Source organism: Mus pahari, chromosome 14, assembly GCF_900095145.1.
Source record: "Mus pahari chromosome 14, PAHARI_EIJ_v1.1, whole genome shotgun sequence".
Taxonomy (NCBI): domain Eukaryota; kingdom Metazoa; phylum Chordata; class Mammalia; order Rodentia; family Muridae; genus Mus; species Mus pahari.
Genome location: NC_034603.1, coordinates 25,250,825 through 25,271,666, shown reverse-complemented (window position 1 = coordinate 25,271,666; position 20,842 = coordinate 25,250,825). Strand labels below are relative to the sequence as shown.

At 45.2% G+C, this 20,842-nt stretch overlaps 1 protein-coding gene across 2 annotated transcripts in view; it reads right to left on the bottom strand.

Moving 5' to 3' along the window:
- Positions 1–4,219: 4,219 nt before the first annotated feature.
- The window catches only part of Gria1 (glutamate ionotropic receptor AMPA type subunit 1), a 314,630-nt gene continuing 298,007 nt past the window's right edge, over positions 4,220–20,842 (bottom strand). For both annotated transcript variants that reach the window (XM_029546554.1, XM_029546555.1), the window contains exons 15-16: positions 16,273–16,407; positions 4,220–7,038 (exon numbers count right to left, since the gene is read on the bottom strand). In XM_029546554.1, the coding sequence (XP_029402414.1) occupies positions 6,835–7,038; positions 16,273–16,407 (339 nt within the window). In that variant the 3' untranslated portion in view covers positions 4,220–6,834. The remainder of the gene's footprint in view (positions 7,039–16,272; positions 16,408–20,842) is intronic.

Sequence of the window (20,842 nt, the reverse complement as noted above, 5' to 3'; positions counted from 1 at the left end):
ACAGTCAGGGCTTCCTAGCTGTCAAATAGAGTTTGGTGCTCCATTGGGCATGGGGAAATTTCCAGTGGAAAGGCAGAGACTCCAGAGAGAGAATTGACTAGAGTCCAGACCAAGCTGTTCACTAGATACATGACCGTGCATCTCAAGTCTCCATTATCCTCTTCTGGGGGGCCATTATGTCCCCACCTTGCAGAGCTAGGACAGAGAGGGGGTGCACCAGAAGCCCCAGCACCTAATGAGTGTGTGGAACAAGGGCTACTCCCCATTCCATAGCCAATATGAAATTGAAAAGGGTCAGTACTGTCACCAGCATAACTTGGCACCCATGGGAAAGGAGGTCAAAGGACACTACTTCTTGGGAACTCGGTTAAAAGTACAGGTGTGGGATTCAGAGTCTGTGACAGAAACAGCCCGGTCGTAGCTTTCCAGTTTGTATCATTGTATTGAAGGCTGATTCACTTGACTGAGGTCACCCTCCTGACTTTTCTCAGGGACTTATCTCTGCCATGATAATCTTATCTGTGCAGCTCAGGGTCTCATTTTTCCCAAGCAGAATGTTACATTGCTACAAACATACCCAAAGAGTATAGGGACATTTAGAGTTCAAGTTATATCTTTCTTTTCCTGTACCAGGGCCAGCACAATGGCCTTTTGTAGCTTAAGATCACTGAAGGTGTTTTTGTTTGTTTGTTTGTTTGTTTTTGTTTTAATTTTATTTTTATAATGGTCTCATAAAGCCCAAGCCGGCTTTATGAACTTACTATGCAGCTTACTTGCATTTTTGGTTCTCCTAATCTGCCTTCTAAGTGCTAGGATTACAGGCATGTACCATTACACCCCATTCATATGGTGCTCTGGAGCAAATGTGGGGTTTTGTGCATTCTAGGTAACTGAAGGGCATCCCAGCCCTGTGTGTGTGTGTGTGTGTGTGTGTGTGTGTGTTTTCATGTGTGTTTCTATCACAGGGCACGCAATGGGCTTACAGGTGTTAGATGCTAGGAGAGTTCTCTTTTGTCTCTGGACTCCATCCCCAGCTCTGAACCATGGAGATTTGATTTTCTGGGATTTCTCATCCAAGTCAAGTGCTTACTCTTTGGAGACTCTGCACAGGACATCACAAGATATCACCCAGAGGTCTGGTTCTGACCAGCTATCCATCTTTGTCCCTGGATTTCACAAGAAGCCCAGTTCCATGGCTTGATAGACAGACTTCCAATATGAGATATGTGCAGAGAAAGGAAGCAGAAGTTTGGTGACAGAGTGGACTGCACCAGGAAGCCAGGGCCATGGGTGTGGCCATGGACAAATACAGCAGGCCTAGAGCTCCTTGGTGTTAAGTTGTTTTCATGAACACGTTGTTTGATAATTTAGGATGGCACATGGGAATTTCCACCCTGACTGAACTCTATAATCACCCGGCAGTGCAAATCCAAACAACTCCTAGCTGTAAAGTAAGCAGTAACAGTAACCCGTGGTTGGCCTGTGCTCCATCAGAGAAACATCTAGAATAGTTGTGACTGATGGAGAAGCTACACTTCTGTAGCAGGGCGTCCCATTTTTTTGATGAGCAGAATGAGGCAGATCTAGGAGAACAAGTCAGGAATGGCAAACTCTAAGTCGCTGTCCTTTTAAGTATTGTTTTTCTAACCATGAAACCCTGCTGGGCAAGAAGTTTCTCAAGTTTCTCTCAGTATTTGAGCAGAGGAGGCAAGAAGATGAGGAGAAGTTCAAGGTCAGGTACAAAGTGAACTCGAGGCTAGCCTGAGCTGAGACCTTGCCTCAAAGCTGCCTCCATCAACCAACCAACCCACCCACCCACCCACCCACCAACCAACCAAAACTAAAATTTCCAACAATAATATCCAGAGATCTTCACCATTCTTGTCTCTAAAGTAACCCACGAATGGCATCCCTAAAAACCTCTTTCACAGACAGAGTAACGGACAGACCTATTCTACCTTTTATTAAAGATAGGCTTTGATACCGTCTTACTGTAAGATATTTGAGTCCAGTTCTGCACGGCCTTGCTGACCCTACCTTAGCACCCCTCAGAATGGTGACTTGGGATGGGTGTGAAGCTCCAGGGAAAAGTACAGGCTGGCCTTGGCCCTTTACCGCCTGCTGCCTTCTACTTGGCACACAAAGGACAACATGTTAAGTGGCCTATGAGTTTGAGGACTCTGGAGAGAGGGAAAATCAGGGTATATATTTCCACCTTCATGCCCGTAGTACCTTTTTTGGTGGGTATTTACCTTAATGCTGTGAGTAATGTCTTATACCGAATGGGTTACTTTTAACATTGGTGGGACATGAATCCACTGCCCTGTGGCTCACAGGATGGTAGCAATTGCTCCCTTCTCTCGGATACATGGCCCCAAGGATCCAATAACCAGCTGAATCAATGGTTCTTCAATGGAGCTGGCCTTCAGTCTCCGCTATAATCTTCTTGCTGCTCTCTACCTAGGTTTGTTTTGATGGTGCTAAAAGTGAGAATCTTTAGATGAGGGCATAGCTTAGTGGTAGGGTGCTTGCTTAGCGTCGACAATGTCACAGATCCCAGCCTCCCCTACTCCCAGCATGGAGGCTGGTGAGTGTGTGAGTGTGTGAGTGTGTGTGTGTGTGTGTGTGTGTGTGTGTGTGTGTAGCTTTTCCCCCACTCTGCTTTCTGTAGTTCTGACTGGATAAGTGATTTCTCCATGCTCCAAGGCATGGCTGCCTTTCTCGAGGGAATGGCAGACATATTTTTACTCATTCCGTTTTATTACTTTGACACAACACGCAGGTCCACAGTGCTTTCGTGATATTTTCCCGACCATTAACCATCATGATCTGGCTGGTGATGAAATGGGTCCATAGGGATATAAAGTCTTCGAGTTCAGGCAGACTTAGTTCAAAACATGACTCTGCCAGGAGTCTGTGAACAAGCTACTTGAGGCCCTCAAAGTCTCAGATTCCTTATCCTCATGAAATAGAAGGTGGAAAAAGATGCTTAATACAGTCAGTGCTCAATACAGTGGGACCTGTGCTGTTAAGCCGGCTTGACGTCACCCAGTGTGTTTGCCAATAAGGTGATGGGTTCTTTCGGTCTGCTGCCTGGTGCTTCTTCATCCAGGGCCACCCTAGATGCTTTAGGTAGCTGTAGGCACCCTAAACACTGGAGTGTCACACAAACCTGCTAGTTCCTCTGCCATCTTCCCACTTCTAGAGTGTCTGAGGCTAAGCCCCTCCTACAATTAGCTTAGATTTTAGGCTCTTATTCTTCCAGAATATTGTGCAATGTTTCAGAAAACATGAAATTTTTGAAGGAAGATAAATACTTGATGCTGCTTTTACTCCATCCCTCTCTCTCTCCCTCCCTCCCTCCCTCCTGCCCTCCTGCTTTCCTTCCCTCTATTCCTTTTTTGGTGGGGGGTAATCCAGGGCCTCAAGCAAGCTAGGCAAGACTTCACCACTGGGCTCTTGATATTGTTCTTAATCATCAATCTGTAAGTGTTAATACAGTCAGATCCTGTCAGAAAACCTTTCTCATTTGAGGGGAAGAAAAGTTCTCAGGCTCAGACAAGGGGGCCCTGGGTTTAGACAACCGAGATCATTCGCCAGAAGCCTGTTTTTCACTTGATTCTTGATCTAACTTTGTACACATCACAATAGACCTGCATTCCTACTTGGGGTGTCTGAGAGCTGTTCCCTATGAGCCATCCAGTTCTCTAGAGGAGCTGTGATGCCTGCAAGTCAAACGTAGCTCTCTGGCACTGTGCATGGCAAGTGCCAAACACCATTCTTTGTCTTTTGTTGTTTTGGAAAATCCTGAAGTTGGAGAGATGATGCAGCCTGATGACCTGAGTTTGATCCTCAGGGATTACATGGTAGAAGGAGAGAACCCAACTCCTGCAAATTGCCCTTTGATCTCCACACATATTCTGACACATGCACATGCATGTACATGAATAAATAAATGTGAAAAATGAAATCCTATCTTGATGAATGATTCATAATGTTCTGAAATGATTCTGAGGAGTCTGTGAGTTGGGCACAGTATCCATGTGCTTGACTAGCATACACAAGGTCCCAAGTCCCAGGTCCCACATCCCAGGTCCAGCATAGGGGTGAGGGGGTGGAGTTAAAAACTTGCTAGTCTTAGAAGACAAGAAAACATCAGTGCTTGGAAACCTAGCTTCAGAAAAGGCACAACATGGAACGGACAATAAGGAAAGGTAGGTAATGGGTCCACAGTGATTTAATTCTTGGTGATATTGTTCATTTTATGCAAATACCAAAAAATGAAGAAAAACCCTGGCTATTTGAAAATAAAACAGGAATCCCTACCCAAAATATTTAGTGTCTGATCAAATGAGAGTTATTTTTTTTCCCCTCACAATCTGCCAAGAGAGTTAAAATAAATATAGATGTTAAATAAAAGGCCCAGGTACCAAAGAGCAAAATTTAATGAAAGCCAGAACTGTTAAGTATGGATTCCTGTTGAGAAAAATGTCAATCTCTTTCAGAGTTTTCCCACTGCTCCATTTTTAAGAAAAGTGTAGTAAAAATACATAATACAAGGTAACTTCTTTCTCACTTCCTTTTTCTCTCCACACATCCCTCGGTGAGAAGCGTCTTCTCCGGAGTCATGGACCCCTCCCAGCAAGACCCTCATTTCCACCACAGTCTCTCTATCCAACCAATAGGCTCAGGGGCTGGAGAATATCTTCCCAGGCCATAGACGAAAGGTTTTTGAAGCAGCTGATGGTAGAGTTTAGTTCCATCTCTTCTTAGGTGTGGACTCCCCAGTGGCGGGTCACACCAGAGTCTACAGTAGTAGGCAGGAGACTGGGAGGATGTTAGCTGGCAGAAATAAAAGGTGGTAATCCATCTGCAGGACATTGCTTCACAGGCCATGCCCATGGTGAGACGGGAGACACTGATCAGTGGGAGAAGGGTCGATTCTGGGATGTTTCTTTGCTATGGCAAATGAAGAGAGAATGAGAGAGACACAGAAATGGTGGTTGTCCGCTGGAAGCATCCATAGAGAAAGCCAGTTCTATTGCCCTAAACCATGGATAGGCTCCAAAATCTTCAGCTCGTCCATTGCTAATGATAACCCCTAATGGGGAAGGTTGGATGGAAGCAGAGGGTAGGAGAATAAGCCGGAATATGGTTATTGGTAAAAGCTAGTGGCATGTGGCACTCACTGAAGCATGCACCTGGGAGTGGCTGCATAAGAGGTGGAAGTCATTTGCACCAAGAGTGAGAGTGGAGGTCTCTACAAAGCTGTGTGTCAGGAACTTCCACTCCCACCCGAAGGTTCAGGCAGCCTAGCATCACTCAGGGTGACTTTTATCACCTTTCCTGTCTGGCTGTCCTTCACCTTGGTCATTGCATTCATGGGTATAGTTTCTGGCCATTGCAATGCAATATCCTCAATCTGTCTTAGCCAGGGGAAAAGGTTAGTATCCTTGTGTTAGAGTTAGAAGATGGGCTCAGGCATCTTAAGGTCCCCTGATGTACTTAGTAATGTACCTCATCTCCTTCTCTCAAAAATAATTCAGGCTTTGCTGTCTCTCTTTCTTAAGATCTGACACATGCTAAAACAATACTCTATTAACACAAAACCCCGGTTCTTTGCATTGACATAACTCATAAGTTCTTATTTGGTCTCTCAAACCTAGGACAGGAAACAGCACAGAAGGCTCTGCGGCAGGGGCTTGGATGGACTTCCATAATTCCCTATCACCTTCCTTTTGCACTTAGCTTGGGTAACATTTCCCCTTATGCCAGAGGCTCCACAGAGAGTCCTACTCCACCATGGGGATCCAGTACAGACGTCAAGCAAAGGAAACACAAGAATCATGTATGACACCCCCCTGACTGCCAGCTCTTTGCAAGGCTCTACTGGGTTCAGAAGGCCAGTTGCCCTTTGGCTACCACATCGCCTTTGGGCCTGAGCACAGTAGCACACACTTTTTTCCTGGGCTGAGATTGACTTTGAAAGAGGTCTACCATATTGGTACTTTATGGCCTGTGGGATGCTCCTGAACTAATCAGGAAGCGTCTTCTCGGCAACAATGAACCTAACCAGTCCTCCTCTACTGTACTCTGCTCATCCCCCCTTTTAAAAAAAAAACCCTCATCTGAGATGCTCTTCACGGTTACTCTCTGATGAACCAGCATTTAGGTAGTATTCTTTCTGGGGAAGGCAGCCCCCTTCTCCAGTAGTGTCTGTCTCCATCCAAGGCATGGGCCAAAGGATGGAAGGTATCATAGTGAGCTCCAACACTGAATGAATTTGAAGGTCAAGTGTTCCTTTCCTTGCTTGTAAGGTGGAACCAATCGTGAGTCTTCAATCTGAAACTGAAGAGTGATGGGAAGGGGTGGGGGTAGGGGTGGGGTTGGGGAATAAGAAGAAGGGAAAGGGTTGAACAGAGCCTACAAACCATGGGTTAATAGTAAGAAAATAATGCACACACTAAGACACATTAACAACTGAATTAAAATTAAACAGTTTGATTTCTTCATTGATATCCCAATGACTCCATTTTCATAGACGTTAGACTTCCTCGGACAGGATCTCTCCCGTTATTGCAGCATAGAATTAGTGACCATCTTCACTCAGCAAACGGAAAAGGTTGGAAAAAAAAATCCCCAAACAAAAGGGATGGTGGTCTAGTGGAATTTTTTTTTTTTTTTAAATTCTTCAGGGACATTGGCTGAATTGCCCTCCATATGGTCATGGTGGTTGGAGGCGGTGTTTCATTTCTTTGTTTTTGGCACTGAAGGGCTTGGGATGGGGATGGGGAAGCCTGAGCCTGCTCCCCAAGGGTTTCCTGTCTGCTCCAGTTACAATCCTGTGGCTCCCAAGGGCATCCCTGAACTGTGGCTCATGCAGGGAATGGATTGCATGGACTTGGGGAAGTCCTGGCTGACCACTCGGCCATTCTCTCCACTGCCGCCTCCTCCACTGGCTCCTGCCCCGCTGTTCCTGGGGAGGGTCGATGTCCTTATGGCTTCATTGATGGATTGCTGTGGAATCAAACAGAAACCCTTTTCAGGAGGACAGGGGGTTCTTCCCCAGGTCCTTGGTAATGATTGCCAAAGGGGAATGAGTCAAGCAGGGACTGAAACTTTTGCCCAACCTTCCTCCCAACTCCTGAGCTCAAGAAAAGGTAGTGTGGCCAGTTCTCAGTAATTCTTATTTATTTCTGGCCTAGTAAGTCCCTTTCTGATCTAGAATTCAATTCTAGAATCCAGAAGGTTAGTAACCCCCATCTGATGTGTCATATATCTGGAGGCTGTCTGTGCTGGTAGTAAGCGTGCATTACACAGACAATGGCGTTGGGGGACGCATCCTTGCTTTCTTTGGCACCTAGTCCTTTTCAACCACATTGTACACACCACCTTCCCTTATCCTTGGTGGGGGCTTAGGCATTAGGTATTTTTAGAATGTTTAAACCTCTATGTCTATGACATACGTGTCTACCCAGGTAGCTACATTCATCCTCCTTCCCCCTTATTCTTCCTCATTCTCCCCTCCAACTTCCTCTTCTTCCTCCTCCCCTGCCACCTCTATCTACCAAATGGCAGCACTTCACAGAGAGGACTTTGACATATCAAGGGACACTGATAGTGTGTTATTGTTGGGTCCAAATGATGTTCTTCTAAAAAAAAAACTCGAACCCCCCACTTCTAGCCCCACATGTTAAGGGTACTTAGGAGTCATTTGAATAAGATAATTCGCAAAATGTAACCAGAAAGGGTCATGTGCTGAAGAGAGTGAGGGCACATGTCCAAAAGCCTTCATCTGCATGCCACCTGCTTCCTGCGAGTATGTACAACATGCTTGTCTAGACTGATACATCAGTTCAGTGCTGTTCTAGGGTGTTGGAATATTCTAGATCTGAGATGGACTCACAGATCACCTCAGCAGTTGGAATATTAAAGGCCATAATACAGGCCCTGGATTCTTTATGTTTTCTTTAGTCAAGAAAAACATTGTTCAGAAGATGGTCTAGTTGGCCATCATTGGGAAGAGAGGCCCCTGGGTATTACAAACTTTATATGCCCCAGTACTGGGGACCGCCAGGGTCAAGAAGTGGGAGTGGGTGGGTAGGGGAGCAGGGTCGGTGCGGGGAGAGTATAGGGGACTTTCGGGATAGCATTTTAAATGTAAATGAAGAAAATATCTAATAAAAAAATAGAAGAAAAAAAAAAAGAAAGAAAAACATTGTTCTCTGCAAAACCCCACGGGAGGAACTCTGTGGTATGAAGACACCACCCTTAGCCCTCCCTCTCTACTTCCGAGTTCTCAGACTTTTGGGCATGAGGTCTAGTTTCTTGGTAGGACTCGTCATAATGAGAAGGGTTATCTGTGGGTTGAGAGACTTCTTTTGCTAAGACCGACCTCCCACATTTGTCAGCATGAATTCTGCTTAGTTTCCCCCCCTGAAGTTCTGCATCACCTAAGCTGACAGCAAAGGCTGGCTCCTCTCAGTGTGTGTGCACACACTACACTTCCTCTTATTCGGAAGGTTTGTCACTTTAAAGAAAGCTCATGTCCTGGGGGGAGCCCTGGACCATGCCTTTGAAATCTGTAGCTATCCTCACTGGCCACTACTCAGATAGTTTATATAAGATATTCTTGAATGTATTAAAAACACCCTTTCCAAACACCCTGGCTTTGTTGTTGTGGCCCGGAGAAATCACTCTGTTTCCTGTAGCCAGGCTATTATGACAGTCAGATAGATTTTTTTTCTCGCTACCCATTCTTACTGAACATTCTGATTCTGTTTAAAAAGAGTCTTCTCCTTCTCCTTCTTTTTTTTTCCTTCAAAATCCATGATTCATCTGGGGGACAGGGGCAGGGGGGTGGGTTGACCAAAACTAAAGCTGTATGGAAATACATTATTTTAGAGGCTAATTAAAAAATATAGTTAGAGACTGGGGAGGTGGATGAGTCCATGTTTCAATTTTAGAGAACCTAAGTTTGAGGCCCAGCATCCATGTCTGATGGCTTACAACTGCTGGTAACTCCAGCTCAAGGCATCTAATATCTGTAGCCCTCCATGGGTACCAGCACTCACATGCACATACCACTACCACACTTATACACAATGAAAAATAGTGAAAGATTAAAAATACATAAAAATACATAAAAATAATTAAAAATAAAAAAAGCAAAGCTTAAAAAAGCTCAAATAACTTAAAAAAAAGTATTCGAACATAGATACCCTTCGTGAGTTGAAAAAGCCTTTCCCTATAAGACAAGAGTCTTTATATGAAAAATCTCAGTGTCAGGCATCACCTCCCTTTGAGTTCTTGGGCAGAGAGACTCGGAAGGCCTACCAACAATAAGGCCATTGCTTTTGAGTGTTATTTCTGAAGATACAATGCACTTTGGTTGCAGGACGTCAAACTAGAAGTGACATACTAATTTCCTGCTGGCTAGCATTCATAGTGCCAGAAAGTGCCACATTAGACTACTGGGGGAATGTCATTAATGGTAAACTCTGAATGCTACAATACTGGCTTGCCAGGCAAGATATATCTCCTGGTGCAGTAGTGGCACGATGGTTATGAGGTTAATCAACCACTTCCTGATTTGGTCTATGCCCTGCCTGCCAGCTTCACAAGGTTTAACCCTTGCCTAATGCTGTAAATCTGGGCAGAAGCCTATGATTCTAGATCCTACTGGGGAAACCTACTGTTATTTTGCTAAATGGACATGTCAAAAAATTACCCTTTCAATGATTGCGCTTATACCCATTGATTAGTGCTGTGTTTAACTTCATCCAGACGATCTCTATGCAGTAGTTAGTTAATTTAGACACTCATAATTGATCAAAGCACCGAGACTCAGTGACTGGGAATACTCAGCTGTAAATGGGGTGTCTTCCTAAAGGGTCAATGTACATCACAGAAGAGGGAGGGGAAGGAATGTCAGAGCTAGAGGATGGGAGGATGCTGTGAGATGCTTGCTGTCTTCTGGGCTTGGCCATTGCACTAGTGAACCCACTGCAGCTGTGGTTACTTGACCCACAACCACCTGAACGAGAACCTGAACCACATCAAACCAATAGGATCAGGCAGCATTCCACCAAGTAGCACTAATTCGGTGGGTTCCCAAAAATAACAACAAAAATATCAAAAAAGCAGAGAGAACCTGAATGTGGGCAGGAGATGTGTTGGTTGGTATCCAGAGGAGGGGGAGCAGGGAGCTGGAGGTGGTTGTGATCAAGACACATTGTATGCATGTATAAAATTATCAAAGAATAAATACAAGATATTCAAAAAAATAAAATCCATGATTCAGACAGATTTCCCCCCATATGATGTTCTGCCCACGCTGGTTCTGTCTCTTCCTCAAACCCTGGAACTTAATTTATTTACATCCTCCCCTGGCATTCCTCCACCAAAGAGGAAGTGTGATTTGGATTGTATTCTTTTGAGTCAAAGGCCAATTAAATAGAACCACAGTGCTACTCAGGGGGAAAGCTGAGCTTAGAACAGGAAGAATTAATGATTACTGATTCTAACCCCCCCCAAAAAGGTTGAAAAGAGAATAATATTTTAATTGTGTCAGTGGAAAAATATAGAACTTTCTACAGTGTAGCTTGGAATGTCTAGCCTTCAAGACTTTGGTCTACTAAGTTCCTTGAAAAAAAAAATGTGTGCGTGTGTGCATGTGTGCATGTGTGTGTGTGTGATTGTGTGTGTGTATGTGTGTGTGTGCAGCCATGAGAGCGAGCATAGAGGCCACAGGTCAGCCTCCTGTCATTCACCAGGAGCTAGCCACCTTGCTTTTTTGAGACAAGGTTTCTCACCAGAACACGGAGTTCACTGATTCATCTAGGCTGGGTGATCTCTAAGCCCTAGGGATCTACCTATCTCTGTTTCCTCAAGACGGAGATTAAAGGTATGTACCACCACACCCAGCTTTCTCTCAGGTGTGCTGGGGATGGAAGCAAAGTTGAGCTTATCTACTGTCCCCGATCATTTTAAAGAGAGCCTGCCATGTACACATGATTGACTTGTTTAAGACAACAGTTATCTGAGGCAGTGACAGAGTAGATGACCTATTAAATATGGCTCTTGTACCTTCCCAAAGCTAACTGACAATCACTAATACAATGCCTGCCCTTGCCTTTAAGAGGGTGGCTCTCTATTGTTCCCTCCCAACTATACCAGTCATTCTTAAATACATCCTTAGAGATGTTGTTCTGAAACAGGATCAGGGAAAGAAGAATGAGTGAGAAGTCTAGTTGCAAAGTCCCTTAGTGTGTTCTTCTGAGACCCAGTTCTGCAATGGTGACCATGTTCTGTTTCCCAGTCTTTTGGTTTGCTAGGAGAGCTCTGCCCAGCCTCTGGGTGTCAGAGAATATCCTAATGAAAGCTCAGATTTCATAATGATTCCATTCATCGTGTGTGCAAAGAAGTGGTTGAGCACCTACCATAGAGGATGCTTCCTCAGCTTTAAGCCATTTGCTGCTCATTAAGTCTAGGCAAGTGTACAGACCCTAATCTGATGTGGCTTCAGCATACCGTGTGTTGGCTTTGTCATGTATACGTTTGAAAGGTCAGCTGCTCTCCAGGGAGTTGAGGGGGGTTGGGGGCTGGGATTAACTTCCCCTGGGAGCAAGGTCAAAAACAATAAAGATCTTTATTTTAGTTAATATCAACAAGGACAAAGATGCTATTCTGTTTTCCCTGGAAGAGGTGAAATGCAGTTGTTCTAGAGCTCTACTCAATTAAAAATGAATAGATGATATTTTGCTTGACAACAGCTTAAGTTATATTAAGATGTTGTGGGCTACCTGAAGTCTTTGTTTGAATTCTCAGCTCCTACACTGCCAATTCAGTATTTCTATGTCCAAGCTTTACTGGTTTCTGACTCTGGGCATCCTTTGCTGGCGACTCTCTGGTTTTGGCTAGTTCGTTCCTTGCTTCAATCTAGCTAAATACCACGGTGTCTGGGTTGTTCCTACTTGCATCTCCTCTGCTGATTGTCCTCCTGTTTCCCCAGTGACACGTATGTTCTGTTCCCAACACATCAAAGGGTGAAGAGTGTCAAGGAGACTCAGTTGAGATTCTGTGCTTGCCTCAATGACACAGACTGAGCGTGGAAGTGCATTTTGTCTATCTTTGTGACCAGCACAATGACTGGCACTTGAGGGATTTAAAGCATGTGCTCAAAAAGTTATCAATCACTGGAAGAAGAGAAATCGGGCAGTTTAGAAGCATTTTGGCTAAAACTAAGAGCCTGGGCTTTGTGGAGTCTTTGTTCACTGTCGAATCCATGTCCTTCTGTCCTTCTAGCTCCTGGCTTATGTGGCCTGTGGGAGCAAACTCCTTTACTTGGTCTAGCCTCTCTTCTTATTAGCCTGCACATCTTTAAGCATATATTACCTGGCTAATGAAAATGAGGAGTTAACACCTTGATATGTAGCTCCCAGCCTTATCTCCCCCTTTTGTCCTCTCTCCTTGCCTTCACCTTTGTCCCTCCTTTTGTGCTTAGTTTTCCTCGTCTTCTTCTTCCCCCACAGGGTAACTAGAGAAAGGTATCTTTGAACAGCTGAGACATGGTGGGGGTGGGGGTGGGTAAGCCTGAGTTGGTGCAGTGGTTCCTGCCTTTAACAAGGGGTAAACACTGTGGTCAGGGAAAGACATAGGATGGAAGGTCTTTCCAAAGGCCCCTGTCACCTCCGTCTGCATCCCTGAGTAGAGCCTTAGGCTGTGCTTCTAAACAGAGATAATTGCTTTTGGGAGAAGCCAAGCAGCTCATTACGAAGCCTGAGGAGTGGCTGGAGTGCATTCCACTTATCTCTTCTAGATAAGGGAGGAATTGATGGAGCTTCAGAAATGAAGGGCCAGCTAGATTAGTAAAGAAAGTATCTCCGTTGAAGTGGAAAGATGAAAAATTCTATTAGGAGTCCTGTTGTTTTGTGCAGAAGTCATGTGGTGGATGGAACTGATTATTTGGGACTGTGCTGGACAGTCTTAGGTTAATGCTTCTGGGGGACCTTGGTGGCTTTTGAGAACTTTAATAACAACACTGTAAAGGGAGTTGTGAGAATGTCTCTCAGGCATGGTACCATGACCCAACGGCCTCTTCAAAGAAACCTTATCATCTAAGACAGCAATGTACCTTCCATGGGGCTGGTCAACACTGTCTTAGTTAGAAGATAATCCCAGCCTCTGTTCAGATACATGGTTTAGTACAAATCACTATCAACCTAGAGGTGATGTTGTATGCTCAGGTGGTTTTCTGCTTGGTGGAAACCAAACCACACCATAGCTGATGAGAACACATAGGTAGGATCAAGACCACCTTGGGAACAGTGCTCTAGACTGGGCAGTTGGCATTGCTTAACCATACGCCACTCTCTGCATGCTTCCTCTCTTGCTCCAGTAGACTTTTCTCTTCTGTGGACAATTCTATATCAACTCGACAAAAAATACGCACCCTACAGCCATAGTCTGTTCTTTAAGGACTTGTGGTCTGCATGGCTCAAAACATTCTAGTACATGTGATTAATAAAATTACATGTTAATAAGGAAATTCCATTCCCCCCATTCCACTTCTACTAATAAGGCCAATTTCATGACTGCTAGTACTCACTGTTGCTATTATTTATTGAGAGCACACTGTGATGAGGGGCTCCTGCCAATCCTTTGATCTATTATTTCGTATCCTCACTACAAATTTATGAAGTATATACTACCACTGTCCTCATTTTTAAAATAATAAAAATCAGAGGACCAGAGAGTAATTAAACCTGTCTAAGGTGACAGAGTTAAGAAACAGAATGGATAGATTCATGTCAGGCTCTCCACTCCTTACTATTCACAGGACACACTGTCCTGGGGTGCCATGAGAGGAGCTTTTGAGAGCTGACCAGCACAAGCTCTGGGTCTCTGGTCCTTGGGAAAGGAGTAGACGGTTCCAAAGAGCATAGCTGGCTTAGCTTCTGGCCTGGGCCCCACTTTGCTGCTTGAGCAGCCCTCTTTGCATGGTAAGGAAGGACAATCTGTAAATTTATGCTCTGGATGAAATGGGCAAAGAAAGCTCTGCTATGGCTTAGGGGTGCTTGTCATAGCCCACCAAGTTCATGGGACAGTTTAAGTATAAAGTCAATGACTGTGCTGTGGTCTGTTTTTGTTTTTTGTTTTTTGTTTTTTTTTTTTTCCCCCAAGGGAATGTGAAGGTGGGAGAGCTGGTCAAGAGGAGAGCAAGGTGGGTGTTCTGAGGTCCTCTAAATCCACCATACTGTCAGACGTTTATTGTTCCTCTTACCGTACTGTGGGAGAGCTGCTTTTAAAATGGACCTCATGAGATAGAATAAGGGGTGAGGGATCAGCTTGCACAGAACACACAGGGGCTGGAACATGGTGGGAGGAGGGAAGCAGATTGCCAGCAGGGAGGCAGCTGGAACCATGACGTGGGAATGCTGAATGCCAGGACAGAAGGTCTCGATACTAAATACTAGGATGCAAACTCCTCTTTTTTTTTTTTTTCCTACCCTCATCCATTTTATACGGAACTGAACACTGAGTTTCCAAGCAAGGGACTGACTAGAGATGTCCTTCCCAGGACTGACCCAGGGTATATACAGGATGTACACAGGCCAAGGTGAGGGAGAGACTGGGCAGGCATCTATGCCAGTGATGCAGTGTTGCCTATGTGTCCTGCTCAGAAGAAATTGAATATTGACAAGGGAACCTTTAGGACACATTATAGGACAGCAAACCCTAGGAAAAAACGATCTTACTCATCTAGTCAAGCCAAAGAGAGAGCCCAGGCCAAGATATTCACTAGTGTGAAGCCCATAAAGACCACATAACATTCTTAATTTCTGCTGTTTCCCGTAAGCTGTCTCCAACCCACCTTTTTCTATGTTCCTATAGTCTTTACTGTCTGAATCACAGTCTTTTCTTTCTTTATGTGTGTGTAGGTATATTGTTTGTATGCATGCATGTGTGTGTGTGTGGTATATGTATGTGTGGTATATGTACGTGTGTGTGTGTGTATGGTATATGTGTGTGTGTGTGTGTGTGTGTGTGTGCACATGTATAGGTCAGAGGTTGACATTGGGGGTCTTCCTCAACTGTTCTTCACCTTACCGTTTTTCATACTGAGTCTCTCACTGAACCTATAGCTCATAGATCTGGGTAGGCTGGTTGGCCAATGAACTTCAGGGGTCCTCCCTTTCTTTCCTTTTTCTGTGGTGGGGTAACAGCTGTGAACTGCTGTGCCTGGTTTTTAAGTGGGCACAGCGACTCTGAACTTAAGTCCTCATGCCTTTGTGACAGGCACTTTACCATGTGAGCCATTTCCTTAGCCCTGGGCACTTTTCCATATCCATTTCCTGTTGAGATTCAAAGGTATGCAGGTCACAGAGGGGACCTAAGTTCTCTGCTTCCTTATGCCACTGTTCACATGACTGACTTCCATACAAGTCTCACTAGGGCTAATGATGCAATCCTGGGGCTGGGATGCTGACACCGCAGTTTCCCTGTGATGCTCTCATCTACATCTTTGCTAAGGAACACTTGCCCTTTCTTACACAGCACCAGTGATGGTGAGCTCCCTATTCACTGGGAAGGTTCATGTGCTCCTGTTAGATAAGTGGGTTTTGTGCATTGTATTCACATGTCCTTTCTGTTGACTCCAGCCATTGCTGCTGTTGTATTCTTTGGGACTCCATAAGATGAGTCTGCTTGTCCCACTGCCCAACAGGTTTTCATGTTTGTCCTGGCAGTTCCTCAACCCTCTCTAGTTCTTCTCTGCTTCTGCTGCCTTCTGCTGTGTTCAGTGTGGTTCGGGGTTATTGAACTTCATCTGGTTACCTTTCTCTGTGAATGATGCTCTCTGCCAAGGTCACCTCATAATATAGAAGCTAAAAAAACGGACCCAGTTCACCAAGCATAGCAAGATGGGCACAGGGAACTGGGTAGGCAGGCATGCCTTCCCTCATCTGGGCAGCTGCTCAATTGGATGTAACTTCAGAAAAATCAGCCTCTCACTGTGCTGGCTGAACCCTGAACCTCACGGACCTGCCTTCAGAAAGATTCATGTGCTGTTTTGGGCACAGTATTGCCAGACACAGCCATCCTTTCCCTTTCTTTTAGATCCCGATGTCCCTTGCAGTTTCTTCCTCATGCCTCTCTCCTGAATGATCTCAACCGGTCCCTTTCTACTCCTTTGGAGCAAAAAGCCTCTCAGGGAACCCAGCTGTGCCAGCGAGAACAGGGTAGGGAAAAGACCCGGGAAGACGATGCCACCTTCATCCGCTTCGACTCGCTACGGGATTTGTAGCAGAACTCGATTAAGGCAACCAGCATGGCCAGTCCCAGCCCTCCAATCAGGATGTAGAACACGCCTGCCACATTGCTCAGGCTCAGAGCACTGGTCTTGTCCTAAGAGAAGGAGGTGGGAAAGGAGGGGAGGGGAAAGAGGACAGTGAATCAAGAGGCTTGAGACCACTGAGGCAGCAGCAAATTAACACACATACACGCAACCCCACACCCTCCTCAGCATTCATAGATGGAAATTGCTTGTATCCATTGGCCGCATGTTCACAACATTCCCCGGGCGGGGGGAGGGGAGAGAGGGGAATGTGTATGTGTTGTGTATATTTAAATCCTCTGTGATTGTGTTGAACTTTTAATTATACCACCTCCTTCTTTAATGTCTTCTCTGGGACAGGAGATACCACAAACATTCAGGCCAGATCTAGTAAGATCTGAACCCTTGAGCTTAACTAATTCTTTCAGGAGACCCTTCCCTTTAGCTCTGGGTCTGCCTCATCTCCTCTGTTGCTTGGCAACACATCAGCCTCCATCATTGTGCATGTCTCTGAGTGTTTTGCTGGGAGTTGGTATTAAAGTGAACTTTCCCCTAGATGTGCATTTGATTTCAATTTAATAAGACAGCTCTCAAACACATAATAAAGGGAGAGGGATGCAAACCTTTAATGACTGCTCTCAGTGCCAATTGAAGGGGAAAACCTGGGAGGGGGGCTTATATTGGTAGAAAGGCATTGCGCTAGAGTAATGGCTCGATTTAATCCTAATAATTATGCTTAATCGGTGTCATTTATTTATTTTTTTCTGTTGGAGGTGCTTGCTAAGATTGCTGTAGGTAGACCTGGGTGGCTGAATCTAGAAATCTCAGTTGCCTGTAGTAAAAGATACTCTGATGGTTTCAGGGATGCTGAGCCGCAAAGGAGGGTGCTGAATTCCCAGAAGCCCGGGGAAGAGTATTGATGTTCGGCAGGAGGGAGCTGAACTCTGCTTGTGAAGCCAGTGAATAGAACTGGTGTGGGAGACTGCCCCTGAGTCTTGCCACATCCTGTGAGCTTTAAAATTGAGGGGAGCGAAGGAGAACCCTGTTTCAGGTAGTGAGAACACTAGCCCAAATTGCTGTTCACTGTGGAAGGTAGTGTCCGAGGAAGTGAGGCCACCATTCTACCCACAAAGGCGAAGAACACCTTTTAAGTCTCAGAAGAACGCTCCTCCCCGGTTCTCAAGGCGGCTCCTAACGCCTTCCTTTCTGTTGTTTTCTCATGTGAGAATGTTTCACTAAATCGAAATGAAAGGCATCTCTCAGCTTGCACTGGTACATGGCATTGGTGGCTGGTTGGTGGCACGGGGTAGGATGCGTGGCCTTTACCCTTTTGTGTGTTGCCTTTCAGGTGGGGATCCAGATGTGCAATATGAATGGTAGAGTGCGTGGTCCTAGTTGCTATTCTGATATCCACCCCAAAGGATCTGGGCATGTGGAAAGGGATTTCTAATCTCCAAATCTTTGCCCCCATTTCTACTTGATGCAGTGTGTAGGGTTCTTGGTGGTTGAATGTGGGAACTGCAGCTGGCTTGCCTCTACCCTGGAGAGAGCCCCAGCCAGCAAAGCCATGGGATTATCTACAGCAACCCCAAGAGAGGCTTCTTGTGTGGCTATGACAGATGGCTCTTGCAAAGAGGTGACTTTTGGCAATGCTTAGCCTGGCTCTCTAGGCAGTGGAAATGATTATTCAAGGGAACAAACTTTTTCCTGTTTGGGATAATGGCCTGAGAAGAGAAATGTGAAAAACGGGTTCAACACGTGGTTCAGGAACTGGTAGAACATGCGAATTCCCACTTGTGTGACTCTCAGTACGCTCAGCATATTTCCCTGCTTGTTGTCCAGAAGGTGTGTAGTTTATAGAACTACTTAAGAGAAATTCCTATAAAACTCTCCTTTCTGAACAGGGCCAAGGTTGGGTGGGGGTGGGGAGACATCTTAAAGCATCACCAGATAGCAGGGACTAGATAAGAGTGATGCTCAGAGAGAGTTAATGGGGAAGTGCTAGAAAAGAAGGCTGGAGGTTGCCAACTTTGCAAGCTCACTCATCTTTCAAAAGCTTAAATACAGCTTGCACTGTCCGTAACTTAGGCTAATTTATTCTTTAAAGCTTGATTTGGTTGGAGAGGTATTCAAGAATAAGGGAATGGTGGGCACCTCCTTTGTTACTATCAACTTTGCACTGTAACTGTATCTGACTCCCTGGCCACCCCTTAGGGTATATCTGTGAGATAGGTAGGATCAGGTCTTTGTGTGCAAGTGAGGGAAGAGTTGTATTCTGCGTAACTATAGAAAGAAGAGGGTCCAGCCACTGGGCATAAGGTTGTTTCTGGATTGGAGAGCTTTCCTCCTTACTCTGTCTTCTTTCTTCTGGGGAGTTAGAGATTGAACCCCAGGCCATGATTATCTATCTATCTATCTATCTATCTATCTATCTATCTATCTATCTATCTATCTATCTATCTATCATCTGTCTGTCTATCTGTCTATCTGTCTATCTATCTATCTATCTATCTATCTATCTATCTATCTATCTATCTATCTGGGTTTTCTAATCAGGGTTTCTGTCTGTACAGCCCTGGTTGTCATGGGACATGCTGTGTAGACCAGACTAGCTTTAAACTCATAGAGATCTGCCTGCTTCTTCCTCCTGAGCACTGGAATTAAAGGTGTGAGTTAACACCTGACTCCCCTTCATTTATATTTGTTTGCTTGAGACAGGCAAACAAATTTGATATAGCCTAAACTGTCTTTGAACTGAGTGTGTAGCCTAGGCTGGTCTCCACCTTCTGATCTTCTGCCTCAGTTTTGGAAGTTCTGGGATTATATGTGTGTATCGCCAGTCAACTCATCTACCTATGGCCTAGAGAGATGGCTGCATGTGTGAAGACAGCGCGATGGTTTGCTTCCCAACTATCTATCCCTTTTGGTGGACAAGTGTCATAGGCCCTGGCATGACAGTGCGATGAGGAGCTAGTGTTGGTGTGGTTTTAGTTTAGGTAAGTTTACATTTAGGCAAGGTTTGTGATTTCTTTGTGTGTGCCATTAGCTTTATGTATGGATGAAACTACATATTTTTCTCTCTTTCTCTCTCTCTTTTGGTAGTGCTGGGCATTGAACCCAGGACCTTAGGTATGTTAGGCTAGTGATATAGCCCTAGTTTATCATTACTAGCTTTTGGGATAGCATCAGATTTAGATCTTTCTAAGGTGGCTTGAGATTTTTCTGGTCTGTTGCCATTATTGACCTTCTTTGACAACAATTGTTGGGATAGAAATGGGCTATCCTAGGGCAGAGATTAAAAATCCTTTTATTTGGAGACTGGCACTTTGACTCTTCCTCTGACCCATTGTGCACATAAAGGGACTTCCCTGTGCACTTGAGTAAATAGCAATGTCTCAGTACAGGGCAAAGTACAGGGTTCCAGCTCTGATGGGTGAAGGAAGAGAAGGGCTTGGGGTCTTCCAAGTGTTCCCTGAAACATCCCATTCTCTTTCTATCCACAGCAGATGCACGCTCCTAGAGCTAGGCAGCTTGCTGGTAGGAGGGAAAAGTCACAACTTGTCTCCCGCCAGGAACAGACAGGGTGACAGTGCGGAAGAGAGTGATGGGTGAAAAGAGAAAAGAAAAACCCGAAAACTCGAAACTCTCATCTTGCAGAATTGTTGGGTTGGTTGCTATGGTGACGACCCCAGCTCCACAATCTGTTCTCCTGAACCTGTTGTCTTCAATTTGCTGCCTCCCTTCTGGTGGAGAGAGACTCCCCCACCCTCCTGTATGTCTCCTTGCTCTTCCCACGTATTGAGGAACTGTCCCAGATTCCTTGTTTTTGAGCCAACATCGATTCCAAGAATGCTCAAGACCTTCCAAGATCTGGCCTTCAGGAAGAGGATTGGTCATAGGCTTGAGGCTTTCTTTCTGGCTGAAGTGGAAAGATCTAGAAGCCAATGCCTTTGACCATGAGAGCAGCGTCTCCATTGAGACTAGTGCCGCCGATCACCTGAGAGCTGATAGGTCTGGACCAGAGTCAATTTCTCCAAAGGTCTCCCCCCTTTCTTCTTCTCTTCTGCCAGAATCCCACAGCTTCCAGGATGCTTGCTGTGGCTATTCTGGACCATCTGCAGTCTGAGGTGGCCCTTTCAGGCCTTACAGAGAGAGTCTAGTTCTTCAAAGACCAGATTTCCTGTGGAGCAGGTTATCCTGTTGTGTTCTTCCCAGAGCTTACATATTTGGAGTAAGAAGAGACTTGAGGAAAGGTAGTTTTCAAGGAGAGGCAGGAGGCAGCTGGGCAAGCTCTGTCACCAGCTGAGATCTGAAGGGCAAAGCTGCTGGGATGGACAAGGAGTCTAATGGGCTTTGTGCAGGCACACAGCCCTGTTTGTAGGTGGTTCACACAGCCTCTGTACAGGTGAAAACGTCCAACACGGGTGAAATTTGGAAGAAGCTGGCAGGGACATGTCTGTTTGGGGTTTGAGTACTATGACCTTTGACACCCACTCCAACCCCAAG